Below are 13,352 nucleotides of genomic sequence, written 5' to 3' on the forward strand. Positions count from 1 at the left end.
GTAGAGACCACGGTAGACAATGATACCAACAAACGGGACGGGACGAAACCACGGTAAAGACCGGCAATACCGTCGGAAGCGAGGGTCTTGCGGTAGGAACATCGACCAAACCGTTGAATTGGCGGGAACCGCCCTTGGTGGCGGACTTGTTGTCGTGGCAAGACGGGGTACGGGCGTAGTCGAGAGAGTAGACGAAGAGGAGGCGAAGTCGCACCGGCGGCACCACCCTGAAAGTCAGGCCACATTCCTAAAAACCCCGCGAAAAACAAGACTCACGGAGGCGATGTTACCACCGAACCACTTCCAGTAACCATCCTGCTTCCTGAAGCCGAAGAGGGACTTGAAGTAGTCCTTGAAGGCGAAGTTCAAGGGGACCTGGGTGGGGAAGTAAACGGATGACGTTGGCGGTGTTACCACGCCAGAGCGCAGCCATACCCTCCTCACGGTAGGTTCGGCCGAAGCAGTCACCGATAACCCTTGTAAGGGGTAGTCGAAGACGGCCCTGCTTGAATCCTGCATTGTCAGCGCCAGGCAGGAAAGCTAGGGCAAGGACGAAAGAGCTCACATATCTCATCCTGGTTCTGGACCAAGAGCTTGATGCGGCTCCATGGGGGCAGCGGGCGAGTCTTGGCGACAGCGGCGACACACCACCCATCAAGAAGTCAGGTCAAGAATGCCTTGGCATCCTTGGGCTTTTTCTGCCTGATAAGCACGGGTGGCGGACATCGTGAATCCCTGGAGTAATCAGGTTGCTGACTCTATCGAAGTAGGTCGCTTCGGAGGTATGCAGTCTTTTTTTTCGAGCACCCCGGGCGAGCGGGCGACACACTCGTCGGATTGTTCTTTTGGGGGAAACGAGCTGTGAGAAGGGCTGCCTGATAGGCGTACCTCTTTTTCGTCCCTACTATGAGCCCGGAGAGAGAGAGAGAGAGGTAACCCCCTAACCCCTAACCCCCGAACCCCCTAACCCCTAACCCCCTAACCCCCTAACCCCCTAACCCCTAACCCCCTAACCCCCTAACCCCTAACCCCTAACCCCCTAACCCCTAAGACGGCGAAGGCGGCAGCTGGAGGGATGGGGAGATTCTCACCGTTGGTGTTCTCGGCGGGCGGTTTGGTGGAGAAGGGGACGATGGGAAGGATGATGGAATGGAAGGAGGCGGTATCGGACGGAGCTTGGGAGTACATGCTCAGGAGGATGGCGCTGGGACTGTTGAGGAGCAGGGCGAAGATGTGGGAGGTTGGAGGGTAGAAGGGGTGGTGAGTAGCTAACTTGATAGAAACACTTGTATCTCATAGCAATAAGTATGCACATCAATCACCCCTAAGACCGACCACGGGTCCCAGCGGCGCAACGACCTGCTCGTTTGGGGATCGGACGGGCTAGGGAACGCCACGACGGAGCATGACGTCAAGGTGTACTCTATCCTCGGCGACAAGGTCTACAAGTCGGTCGGGCAGATGAGGGCGGGCAGGTTGACGGAGGCGCCGCCCGCAGATGCTAATCCATGGGACAAGACCATGTGGCAGATGCAGCGGTACCTGTTCACGGTGGACGCAGAGACGGCGAAGGCGGCAGCTGGAGGGATGGGGAGATTCTCACCGTTGGTGTTCTCGGCGGGCGGTTTGGTGGAGAAGGGGACGATGGGAAGGATGATGGAATGGAAGGAGGCGGTATCGGACGGAGCTTGGGAGTACATGCTCAGGAGGATGGCGCTGGGACTGTTGAGGAGCAGGGCGAAGATGTGGGAGGTTGGAGGGTAGAAGGGGTGGTGAGTAGCTAACTTGATAGAAACACTTGTATCTCATAGCAATAAGTATGCACATCAATCACCCCAGGCCCCCTAACCCATGGAAGGAGGCGGTATCGGACGGAGCTTGGGAGTACATGCTCAGGAGGATGGCGCTGGGACTGTTGAGGAGCAGGGCGAAGATGTGGGAGGTTGGAGGGTAGAAGGGGTGGTGAGTAGCTAACTTGATAGAAACACTTGTATCTCATAGCAATAAGTATGCACATCAATCACCCCTAAGCCGCATGACAGGTGAATAATCACAGCCAGCTGCTCGAGGAAGCGAGCCGAGGTCCGAAGGTAGTTGCTTACTGCCATCGCACTGAAGCTAAGGGTGTGGGTGGGTGAGTGGGTGTCGAGCATGACTGACGAGGTCTTTTCAGAAGCCTATCGCCTGCTAGTCAAGCAGGGAAGCGGGACAGAGATGTCCAAGTAGAACGGATACCTTGCGAATCGAGTGAAAAGTAGGGGTGGAAACTTGAAACTCTCCGGCTGCCGGAAGGGGTGATTCCGACTTGTCCACCCTGTCCTTGTGTCCCTCTTACAGGCATCCTCACTGACCAAGGTCTCTCGGATCCTGCAGTACAGGCTATAGTCAGAGAAGCACCCATCATATCTAATCTAGATCTACATCTACTCTCGCTCAAGCACCCAACGGGTCCTTGGTGAACTCGACAAACTTCCCGTCGGCCTTCTGCCCCAATCCGACCACCCTCGCCTTCAACTCCGTCTTGGCTCCCTCTCCGGGTCCCGCAGCCTCCACCTTCTCCTTCAAGTCCTTGACTTCCTCCGGCTCGAGGAGGTCGCAGAGGGTGTCGAGCTCGGTGAGGTGGGCGTCGATCTGAGCGGCGGAGGGGGCGGTGATGGCAGGGAGGAAGTAGTTGGAAGCGGCGATGACGGCCTGGATGGACTGGAGGGTCAGCTATAGCTCGAGCTGGTTCGGAGAGATGGAGTGACAAGCACGGGGTGGAGTATGTGGGATGGTACGGGGCAGATGTATGGGAGTCAATCAAGAAGGACCAACTCACCTTCTTCCACTTCTTCAAATTCTTCCTGGCCGCCTCCTTGGCCTTCTTCTGAGCCTCCTTCTCGGCCTTGCTCAACTCTGGCGTCGCAGCAGCCTTCTTTGCCGCCTCCTCCTTGGCCTTCTTGTCCTCCTCAGCCTTCTTATCCGCCGCGCTGGGCCCCTTGGCCGCAGCTGCCCCGCCCTTCTTCTTGGCATCCCGAGCGGCCTTCTCTTCCGCCTTGATACGCTTGATACGGGGGTCGTTGGCGAGGACGCTGTCGACCAGCTCGCGGAGACGGGTGTTGTCCTCCTTCTTCCGGCGGGTACGCTCCGACTTGTTCTTCTTTTCGGTGAAGCGCTTGTTGTCGCGGCTGTGGTGTCAGCTTGGGTCTCGGTCAGAACAGCAGCAAAAGCGTATGAGGAGACGTAGGATGAGGTGAGATGCCAGAGACTGAGCAAAAGATCGAGGTAAAAGGGGGAGGTGAGAGGCCGACATAGAGCCGAGGGGATGGTGCGGGTGTTTAATGTTCGGAAACGGAGGGGATGAGGAGCAGGTGATGCGGCAGAGTCTGAGCCGAAGGGAGGGATCAGATGACGATGAGGTGCAATGAGAAGACGCAGTGCGGAGGTACAGTTGACACGCAGAGAGGTTGATATACAAGGGATAGAGCAAAAGAACAAGGCAGAACGGGGAGGAGAGAGGACAACATAGAGCTGAGAGTAAGGTACGGGTGGTCTCCGGTCGGGACAGAGAGGATGATGCTTAGGTGAGACAGAGCAAGATAGGAAACGGGAGGACGAGAGGAGAAGGGAGACGCAGTGTAGCAGGCCAATAGCCACCGAGAAGAACACAAACTCACTTGGTGCTATCCTCATCCACCTCCTTATCGTGCCACTCAAAGCTCCTCCACGAATCAAAGTTGTACCAAAAGTCGTAGAACCCCTCGACCTCCTTCTTGCTCGCATCCTCGCCGCCAAAGCCGGGGACGGGCTGGACCTTGGAGAAGCGGGCCTCGCGCGCAAAGACGGGCGCGAGGGTGGCGCAGTACTTGCCAGCGGGGATGGACGCGGGGTTGGGGACCGAGTCCTCGATGGCTTCGTCGACCGAGTCGAATTGGCGTCGGCGCTCGGGGTTGGTGAGGGTCTCGTGGGCTGCGGGTCAGCGGGGGATCTTTATGATAGAGAGGAGAAGCTGCAATGAGGGGTGAGAGTGGGGTCGGAGGTAGGTAGCGGGATGAAGGTTGAGTGATATCCCAGCGCAGCAGACGGAGTACGAGCGTACGGTACCAGCCAAGGCATCCGCCAAAGAGCTCTCCGATACAACCTGATCCTTCTCCCATATCCGACACAGCACGGAAAGAATGTAGCAGAACTGGACTCACCCTTCTGGATGCACTTGAAGAAGCCGTCGTCGTTGGAGCCCGAGGCGGCCTTCTTGTCCGGGTGGTGACGGAGAACCTTGCGGCGGTCTGGGAGTCAGCTGAGCAAAAGGCTGGTAGAGATATGCAGGATAGGAGGCCAGAGACGATGATAGAGATAGCAGCGGCCGGGAAGGTATAGAGGAGAAGGAAGATAGGGATACGATCACAGCGGTGGTCAGACTGAAGGCCCTCTGTGCAGGATGACCGGTCCGCTCTTCCCTCCCTTCTCTCCCTCCTCCTCATCCTGAGCCCTTCAATCTAAGGAATCAACTCACGAGCCACCTTGATGTGATCATCCGTCGCCTTGTACCTCAAATTCCCCAATCCGAGGACCGCATAGTGGTCCTGCTTCTTCCACTCTTTGGGATCCTGCGCCAATGTCGCTTTATCCTCCTCTTCTTCACCAAGTCCGGGGTACTGCTCTTCTCCCCCTACTTTGGACGCCTCTTCCGCCTCCTTCTTCCTCTGAGCTAGGACGAGCTTGTCATCCTCTGCAAAGGAGCGCTGGAGGAGTTGACGCCGAGCGGACGAGAGGAAGGAAGGACCGGCCGGGTAAGTGTGGGCCGAGCTGGGCTTGGAGAGACCTGACGACGAGGGCGCAGAGTAGCCCGATGGGAGAGCAGGCAGGGTGAGTGGGAGGGTAGTCAGTGTTGCCATAGTGCGTGAGTGTATAGCAGTAGCTATGGCTGAGGAAAGAGTCAAAGCAAAGTTCAGGTGAGAGATTTTCGTCCAGCAGGGCGTGTAGGCGCGCGGCATCAGGTCAACCGAGCCCGATAGGCTCGTGATGTGGGATGCCTATCCGGCGATAGCCGCAAGCCTAGCCCTCCTATCGATTTGCCACCCAACTCCACCGTCTACTCCTTTCGTCTATACCTTCATCTTCCTCGCTTCATAACAGCTATACCTGTACTGCATATCTGTACAACACGACAGAACGAGCAATTAAGCTCGTCATATCGGTCTGCTCGAAAGAATCGCAGCTCTAGCATCGCCCAGTCTAGAGGTACCCGCCCGGGTCCGAGCTAGCCATCATGCAGCGGCCGACCGATGCTGCCGCTCAACGAGCCTTGTTGTGAGTATCCCGTCTTCTCCAGTATCTTCTGAGGTGTCCTGTACCAATTTAGAGCGGGCATATGCTGACTTTGCAGTATCAAGAACCTGTACGTCTCCTCTGATTCCAGCCCTCACTTCACTGACTCTCGCTGACTTGCAGCAACTTCAACATCACCGGCGCAGACATATACGACCTCTTCGGCAAGTACGGTCCTATTCGTCAAGTCCGCCTCGGTACAGACTCCACCCTCAAGACAAAGGGGACGGCGTATGTGGTGTATGAGAGTCCGGACGATGCGCGGGAGGCAATGACGCATTTGAATGGATTTCACTTAATGGAGCGGTATATCGTCGGTGAGTACTGGCGGTGTGGCTCGGTGGGGTATGTCGGGTTCTAGGCGCGAGCGCATACAAGTGGCCGAATGTGGACTGGCGAAGGAAGGCGGGCTGGCGGGGAGGCAGGCAGGCCGTGAGCTGGGGCTGGAAAGGGCCAGGTTCTGGAGGAAAGAACGCGTGCTGGAACCGTTGATTCCGGTATCGAGCTGTCGGATGGGCGCGGTGGAGAACTTCGTGTCAGTGAACTGGGTGTATTGGGTGGAGAGACAGGGCTGTGCCGTCTGAGGAGGAGGCGGAGGGGTGGACGACTATCCGACTCGAGTTGGTACGAGCTATCAGTCTAAGATGGGATCTGCCTATGGGTACCGAGGCAGAGGAGGAAGGGGGTATCATCAATCACACTGGAATCGTCTTCTACTCTACTCCCTCCGCTTCCCGTACTCTTCATTCTCCTGCCTATCTGCCTTCTTCCCCCTCTGATCCACTCACACACTATACTAAGTCACCCTATCCTCATTCGTCCCTCCACTTTGATCTTTCCCGTCCTGTTTCCTCGTCTGCCCCACCTCCTCACATCCTGCTTGATATTCTAGCTAACTCTGCAGTCCTCTTCCACCACCCATCCAAACAACAGGCATCCGCAATGGCCAAGTCCGAGATCCGCGCCAGGGAGATTGCGCTCGCAGCGGAGAAGCAGCGCTTGGGTATCAGGGAGGACCCATAGTGCGCATCGTCTGGCGGCTGGGCGCGTGGGATCGATAGGGAGACGGAGACGGGTAGGGATATGTGTTGGGACGGGAGTCATGGACATCGGGCGGAATAGAAGTGGATGGGAACCGAAGTGGAGGGGAACCGAGGCGGCCGTGGACGGCAGATCGGGACTGGAGGGGATCACCTGGGGCGGGACGGGTGAGGCAAGGTCGGGTGTCCGAGGGGATCATGAAAGACGAGCGTAGACCTGTATGTACAGTAAGCTAAATCAAGTAACGTGTACCATAGACCGCGGCCTGGTGAGTAAGGTGACTGACTGCGCTGCGGCGCTGCGGACGGTGTGCCCGACTCGATCCGTTCTGAGCTTCGCATCTGGTCTATCTCGTTTCCCTACCGGGAAGGCGCGCTTCCAGTCAGCAACAGCTATGCCTAGCTGCACCATGCTCTCGACCTGCTCAGCCAGTAGACGCACTTCAGTTGGGTGGCGACGGAACAACCTCGGACAACGCTGAAACACTCTCGGTGTGGATGAAACCTTGTCCCCTCCCTCCCTCGCATCCTTATCCATCTATCTCCGGTCGCGAGCCCCGATAGTACCGGCGCAATCCTCTCAAACGGGGTGCAAAGCTATCATCTGCATGCTATGCCTCTCATCTGCCTTTACTGGAATTAGACTCTAACTAGCTCGACCACATGACCTCCTTGCCCTTTGCTCTCCCCGCCCTGCCCGCCTTGCTCCGGCCGGGGTAGATCCAGTACTCCTGCAAGTCCGATCCCATCGCTCTGACCCGCCCTCGGAGGGTCAACCATATCCTCTCTCGCCAGCTCATGCCTCCGACCGATCGGTCACATGTCGCTTCTAGTCCGCCCCGCACACGCTGTCACTCCCTCAGACACATCAGCAGGCCCCGCCTCTCCGCATATCTCTCGCCCTGCAGGTGTACCTTTGCCCTCGCCCCACGTCATTCCAGTCAATCCAGCTAAGCTTATCCCTACGACAGGGCTATCACATGCCTCCTCACCACACAGCTCTGCACTAGCACGTTCGATCTACGTGTGTGGACGGGCTAGGACGGGAGGAAGGATGGGAGGCACTGGCCGGCCTCGCTGCACCGATCGGGGACCTCAGGGCGGGGTAGTGAGGGAGAGAGGGAGAGAGGGCGATAAGGATGTGGATGTGTTTCAGGGGACTAGGCGGATGACTGCCTGCCCCTACGCTGGAGCTCGGACGGGGAGACCGGATGTCCGGCCTGTACAGGATGGGGTGGAGGGGTCGTGAGGCGGTGAATAGAGCTGGGATATATAAGGTGGGTCTATCTCTTCCCCCTGTTCCATCTCACTCGTCTCACTCATCTCGCTCACCGCCAGCTATCCCTTCAAGCCCACCACCAACCACTCCACTCCACCAATCAGCCCCCTACTCCACAACAGCACGCAGCAAGATGTCCACCTCCAACACCACCTTCAGCGGCCCCACCCCTGCCCTCCTCGCCACTCTCCCTCGGTCCATGAGCATGTCCTCTGCCTCGTCCGTCTCGTCCACCTCCAGCGTCTACTCCCGGACCGCGGATGATCTCATCGATCGGTTGGCTGCCCAGGATGTGAGTGTTTAATGGTCCCTATGCTCCCCTCTTCCCCATCCTTCTCTCTCTCTGCGCTACCTCCCATACACCTCATCCTGCGTCTTCTTCCTCATCATCCTCTGCCTCAATCGCCCGTCCTACTGTCAAATGCCAGAGCTGACCCCCAGCCCCACTCGACCCTCCACCTCTGGTCCGCTGGCAACATCCGTCTCTCGTCCGGCCGAGACTTGACCGTACCCATCCAGGAGTCCACGGAGCTTATCAAAGCCATGCAGCGGGACGCCAGGGTGAGTATGTCTTCTGCTCTCCATCCATACCTGTCCCCGAGCCCTGTCCGTCATCTCGAACTCCCCCTCGTTCAATAGCGTGTAGCGTAAGAGTGCTGCGCTGATAATCCAGTTTGAGCTCGTCGGCGTACACCACTATGGCCACGACGAGGACGACTGGAAGGTGAGCTATCCTCTTGTCTCCGTTATTATCGCCCCTTCCCTGTTGCTCTCCATATCCACTGTCCCCCTCTCTCTCCTCACCCAAACCTCCACTGTTCTCACCTACCATGCCCAAGCGGCATTCCCGCTCTTCTTCCCCTGCTCCTCCTCCTCCTGCTCGTCAAGACCCCAAGCTGACCCCTCAGATCTCCTTCCGCCGTACGACCATCATCTATGCCCCCTCCTCCCCTTCTCTCTCCGACTCGGAGTGATCGCCTTTCCATCTCAGTCGAGCGTGCCGGCGGGAAGACGAGAGATGGAGCGATGTACCAGCTATCCGAGGGACGTCATCAGTAACGATCAGCACATGTACGAGAGGGTGGTCAGCTTGTACTTGAGATTAGTTCGCTCAGTGATACGGTTGATGCATCTGTATAGAATACTCCGCCTGTCCCCGCTGATCTGGGAGCTGGTACTGGTCGAGCTGTACCACTGACGTTCGCTCGGCGACGCTGATAGACCCGACGCTGATACCCGACGTGCAAGATTCCGCCTGCCCAGCTGTCGTACGTGGTCTAATCGGCATGGTGATGCGAGGCGAGATGGTCGACGAGGACATCGAGGGCCGATGCCGCTTTAAACGAGCTTGGCTGACCTCAGACCGGGATGACGACTGATGCATGGTCTGATGCTATACCGAGAACGCCAAGTAGACCGAGCGTGAAGGGAGCGAAGGGGCGTCGTTGTGTCAAGACCAGCATCGGAGCTGAACCGAGGATGGTTGGCCGCCGGGTCGGTAGATGACCATGAATGAAGTGTTTGATTGGCTGTAGGGATCAGCTTCCAGCTCCGCTGCCGAGAAACGTCAAGCAGAAGCGATGTAGCTGCGGATCACTCACCAGCACCACGTTGCAGAATGACACGACCCCCTGGCCTTATCTTCGCTATACCAGCACCCGCCTGAGCTGCCCCTCTCCCACATGAACCCCCGTGATCGGGCACTTTCCCCTTCTTCTCAGTCCCCTCTTCTCTTTCCGCCCCTTTCTGCCGCCTTGCCCATTTGTCGACTGATAGCTCACCCCCTCATCCCCGATATCTCCCATCTCCAGCTCTGTCGACCTCGCTGAGCCGGTCTCTGACCCCTCATCCCTTTCGTCCCCACCTTCACCCTCAACCTTCTTCACCTCGCCTTTCGCATCAAGCCCACCAAGCCCAACCTCATCCTCGCCCTCGCTGTCACTCCCATCCGTCTCTCCCTCTACCGCCTCCCATCCACACCGCCAACAAAAGACCCATCCACTCGGGAGTACAGCCGGGTTCTGCCATTTCTGGCCGCAGATCGGGCAAAGACCATACGACTCTGTCGGGATCTGTACGGCCCACCCTCCTCCGCCTGCTTTGTCGTCTCGGGGTGTCGTCGTTTCATCGTCCGGTTCCGAGTCCGGTCCGGAGTCCTCGGGCCCAGGAGACAGACTCCCGAGATGGCTCTTATGTGCCCCGGGCAGGATGGGCAGTTTTGCAGGCGGGAGGATGCCCGCGTGGATCTGGGCGGAAGACGCCGAGAGACCGCCGGAGAAGGAGGACGAGGTGGATTGGCGGAGGAGTCGAGGGGAGGTGGGTGAGTACCACCACTGTGAGAGCTTGAGGAGGAGGAGGAGGGGTGGGAGGAGGGGTGGGAGCCGGGAGAGGAGGCTGGGGGATGAGGAGGGTGGCTAAGGGGTCAGCTCAAGCTAAGAGGTAGGAAAGATCCGCTGAGGCGCAAGAGAGCGGAATGTGTGATAGGGAGATGCCGGGTAGTGCGAGACTCACAGACTCGTCCTCCTCACCTCTACGTCGGATGCGCAGACCCAGCGCGCGGTGCCAAGGCCGATAGTCGCTGGAAAGGTCGAAGAGGTAGGCGATATCGTACCCAAGTAGCGATATATCGAAAGCGAGGTTGACATATGGATACAGGAACTTGAAGAGGCGTTGCTTCTGCGGTCTCAGCTCAATTACGCATACCGCTGAGGACGACGACGACGATTCCGCCAGAGTGGACGACTCCGCACGAGCAGGGAGGGGTTCCGACTAGCGGGCGGGACGGCAAGGTAGATGGAGAGGGTATGGGCGAAGAAAGGAAGCTCACCCTGCTGACGGCCACGATCTCTGGCTCGGCTCCATCCTCGGCGTTCCGTGCCCCGCCTAGGCGCTCGTAGTAGTCTTGAGCTCGCGCGCGGAGGTACGGCATTCCAACCTGCAACGTCAGCTGGCTGTACTAGAGGTGTAGCTTCGTGGACGTAAGCAGAGAGAGGAGATCACATACTAGGATGAGTAGCATACCCCACCGCTGCTTCTTGCTCAGTCCGCGAGGTGGTCTTGACCCATCCAGCGCGTCCAGCCTTGGGGTGGGGATACCATTCACTGGGGCAAGGCGGAGACCGTAGAAGTGCTCAGAGAGGGATGCGTCTGATGTGTCAGCTGTTTCTCGCATCACCATCGAGGCAGTAAGGAAAGCTCACTGTGCCTCTTCAGGTGATATCGCTCGACCAAGAGCAGCAGGCCCGCAAAGACCTCTTCGTGATGGTTGAGCACTCTTAGGAAGTACCGAGGGTAGTTTTGGGCGAGGTACTAAGCGGGTCAGCTACTTGCACACCTTCAGTCTATAGATGGTATGGAGGCTGTAAGCTCACCGATAAGACATATCGGACTACAGGATGCAGAACATCCCTAAGCTGCTCCTCCGCAAGCAGCTCAAAGAGGGATGGCCTGGTATGATCCTCCGCTAGCAGGCCGTCCGCGGGGTACAGCGGCTCCACTTGGCTCATCCTGATCCGTTATCAGTACACTATCAGTAGGATCAGTAGATTACAGCCTTACCTGCTTCCATGTGTATCCTGATGCAGGCCAGAGCGATGTAAAGTTGTCGCTGTGACTTGGGTGGACATTGCGGCTACTCGAGTGGACCGGCTGTATTTGCATGACGTGGCATTTTTAGGCGCGTCAACTCTGCAAAGACAAAGCCAAAGACAGCAACAACTTGACAATCACTTCCTCCCATCGCTGCATACACAATGTCAGACTGGTGGCAAGCAGCAGCCACACCCTCAGGCTCAACGCCCATGGGCGCAGGCGGGCCCTTCACTCCTACCAGACCACTCCAGTATTCGCAACACCGCTCGACCCGGTTCAACATCGCCGATGAGCTCGATCCGGAAGACGCGAGGATGGCAGAGAATATCAGGTTCGCGCCCAGCTTTGCGGCCAGTCCAGCAGGCAAGCTGGTCATGGGGAGTAGCGGGCATACGGGCGGGAGGGAAACGGGCGGGATGGGAGGAGGAGGAGGAGGAGGGGGGATGAGTCCAGGTGGGAGTGGGCAGGGGACGGGTGGGAGGGGTGGGGAGGCGGTGGCTAGTCCCCCGGCGGGCGCGAGGGCGGGAAGGAGTCCGACGGGGAGGTTTGGAGGTGAAAGGTGAGTCACAGTGGAACAAGATAGAGAAGGAAAGGGGTTGTATGGGAGGTACGGTGTAAATCAGGATGGGCGGATATCTCTTGTTCCCTCCCGCCCATCTTCCTATTCATCACCCCTTACTCTATCCCATGAGTCTTCGCCCTATTATCCCTCTTCTCCGCTCTTGTCATAGACTCTGTGTATAGCTGACATCTAGCGCCGCTAGTCCCCGCGATTCTCGCCGGAAACAAATGACCCAGCAAGTCATCGACGAGGACATGCCCCCTACAGCTTCACTACGAGATACGAGCGACTCGCCAGTCCGAGGCTTCGCAGCTACCATGGCAGCTAGTAACCAGTAAGTCCAGGTCGTACTTGATCGCAATGCAGCGAGGAAGCGAGGCGAGGCGTAGCGAGAGCGAGGGAAGCTGCAGGAGCGGGAGGAGCGGAGTGGTGCCGGAATTTCTTGCCGGACTTTCCACTGCCTCTGTCTAAACTACATCCCATTTCATATCGTCTCCACTTCAGCTACCCCACAATTCCCATCAGCCCAACCCATCCCTCCGATGCCCCATCATCACCTATCTCCTTCCCTCCTCGTCGTCTCTTTCTCTGGCCGCCGCATCGCCCCGTTGTCCCCGCTGACCCGCAGACTCCCTACACCCCCCTCACTCACTGCATCCCCCACAACTACCCAACTCCTGATCTTTGGTCCCCCTTCCCACCTTCTGCCCACACTCGAGCCCTACCTCTCCTCCATCGGCGCCGTCTCCTCCTACGTCCCCGGACCGGACGGCACGAACTGGTGGGTCGTCACGTACAATTCGCCCGTTTCCGCCGCGTACGCCTTGCGTCGGCACGGTGAGGTTTTAGGTGGAAAGTATATGATTGGCGTGAGGGTCGCGGAGGGGGTTTCTACGACGGCTGGATCGGGATGGGGTGGTGCCAATGGGGGTGGGGAAGGGGTTGGACATGGGGGACAAGGACAAGGGGGAGGTGGGGGAATGGAGGTGGGTGGATATAGAGGAGAAGGGAGACCGATGACTGTTGAGAAGCGGAATGTGATCAGGGAGAAGGGGGAGAAGAGGCAGGGAGAGTGGGAGGATGAAGGGGCGGCGGGCGCTGGTGGGGCAGGCGGGGGCGTCAGTGGGAGATTGGCAGATTGGCTGGTGAGTCCTTGGATGTCTCTTCTGTATGGTGACGATGGGGAGGATGGGGATAAGCTGCGTTGATTGGAGTTTGGGGCCGTAACGGATTGGGGGGATCAGGAGATCAAGAGATCAGGATCAAAGAGCTCTGGATAGGAATGGCAAGACGGAAAGGAAAGCAACGGGAAGTCTAGACTGGTCTGATCTCGGGGCCGGACTTGAAGAGCGAGGAAGTGTGGTGATCTGTCTGGTGATCGGCAACGATGAGGACGCGACGGAAGGGATTCAAGGCGGCAAGAAGGCGGGCTGGGAGCGATTAAGGGCATCAGATATCAAAACAGCAGCTGATCAGTGTAGTTCGGGCGATAATTATCCGGCCTCCTCAACTCCGCATACCATGACATCGAGCGAGAGACGATAGCTAGCACTATAGGTAGACAACGACCGAG

At 58.0% G+C, this 13,352-nt stretch overlaps 6 protein-coding genes across 6 annotated transcripts; 3 read left to right on the forward strand and 3 right to left on the reverse strand.

Annotated features, from left to right (window-relative positions):
- Positions 1-34: 34 nt before the first annotated feature.
- Positions 35-655, reverse strand: MKK02DRAFT_31032 (uncharacterized protein; the record flags this gene model as incomplete). The annotated part of the gene is made up of 3 exons (XM_053088193.1): positions 35-227; positions 277-513; positions 566-655. Coding segments are annotated over 3 exons (520 nt in total), but the record flags the coding sequence as incomplete, so codon positions are not given.
- Positions 656-2,433: 1,778 nt separating this feature from the next.
- MKK02DRAFT_31033 (zuotin) lies at positions 2,434-4,874 on the reverse strand (the record flags this gene model as incomplete). Its single annotated transcript, XM_053088194.1, has 5 exons — positions 2,434-2,700; positions 2,819-3,167; positions 3,657-3,948; positions 4,179-4,265; positions 4,493-4,874. 5 exons carry the CDS (start codon positions 4,872-4,874, stop codon positions 2,434-2,436), a joined length of 1,377 nt encoding a protein of 458 aa, XP_052948483.1.
- Positions 4,875-5,248: 374 nt separating this feature from the next.
- Positions 5,249-6,330, forward strand: MKK02DRAFT_41729 (uncharacterized protein; the record flags this gene model as incomplete). The annotated part of the gene is made up of 4 exons (XM_053091682.1): positions 5,249-5,289; positions 5,366-5,377; positions 5,431-5,624; positions 6,212-6,330. The coding sequence occupies 4 exons, from the start codon at positions 5,249-5,251 to the stop codon at positions 6,328-6,330; spliced, it is 366 nt and encodes a 121-aa protein (XP_052948484.1).
- A 1,429-nt stretch (positions 6,331-7,759) lies between these two features.
- On the forward strand, positions 7,760-8,600 carry MKK02DRAFT_31035 (uncharacterized protein; the record flags this gene model as incomplete). The annotated part of the gene is made up of 4 exons (XM_053088195.1): positions 7,760-7,918; positions 8,068-8,187; positions 8,300-8,350; positions 8,535-8,600. The coding sequence occupies 4 exons, from the start codon at positions 7,760-7,762 to the stop codon at positions 8,598-8,600; spliced, it is 396 nt and encodes a 131-aa protein (XP_052948485.1).
- Positions 8,601-9,272: 672 nt separating this feature from the next.
- On the reverse strand, positions 9,273-11,132 carry MKK02DRAFT_41731 (Pex12 amino terminal region-domain-containing protein; the record flags this gene model as incomplete). Its single annotated transcript, XM_053091683.1, has 6 exons — positions 9,273-10,040; positions 10,138-10,302; positions 10,454-10,561; positions 10,631-10,773; positions 10,827-10,935; positions 10,998-11,132. 6 exons carry the CDS (start codon positions 11,130-11,132, stop codon positions 9,273-9,275), a joined length of 1,428 nt encoding a protein of 475 aa, XP_052948486.1.
- A 246-nt stretch (positions 11,133-11,378) lies between these two features.
- MKK02DRAFT_31037 (uncharacterized protein) lies at positions 11,379-13,107 on the forward strand (the record flags this gene model as incomplete). The annotated part of the gene is made up of 5 exons (XM_053088196.1): positions 11,379-11,776; positions 11,973-12,113; positions 12,408-12,765; positions 12,811-12,924; positions 13,060-13,107. The coding sequence occupies 5 exons, from the start codon at positions 11,379-11,381 to the stop codon at positions 13,105-13,107; spliced, it is 1,059 nt and encodes a 352-aa protein (XP_052948487.1).
- Positions 13,108-13,352: the final 245 nt, after the last annotated feature.

This window comes from Dioszegia hungarica, assembly GCF_025882075.1.
Source record: "Dioszegia hungarica strain PDD-24b-2 chromosome Unknown MKK02contig_5, whole genome shotgun sequence".
Classification (NCBI taxonomy): Eukaryota; Fungi; Basidiomycota; class Tremellomycetes; order Tremellales; family Bulleribasidiaceae; genus Dioszegia; species Dioszegia hungarica.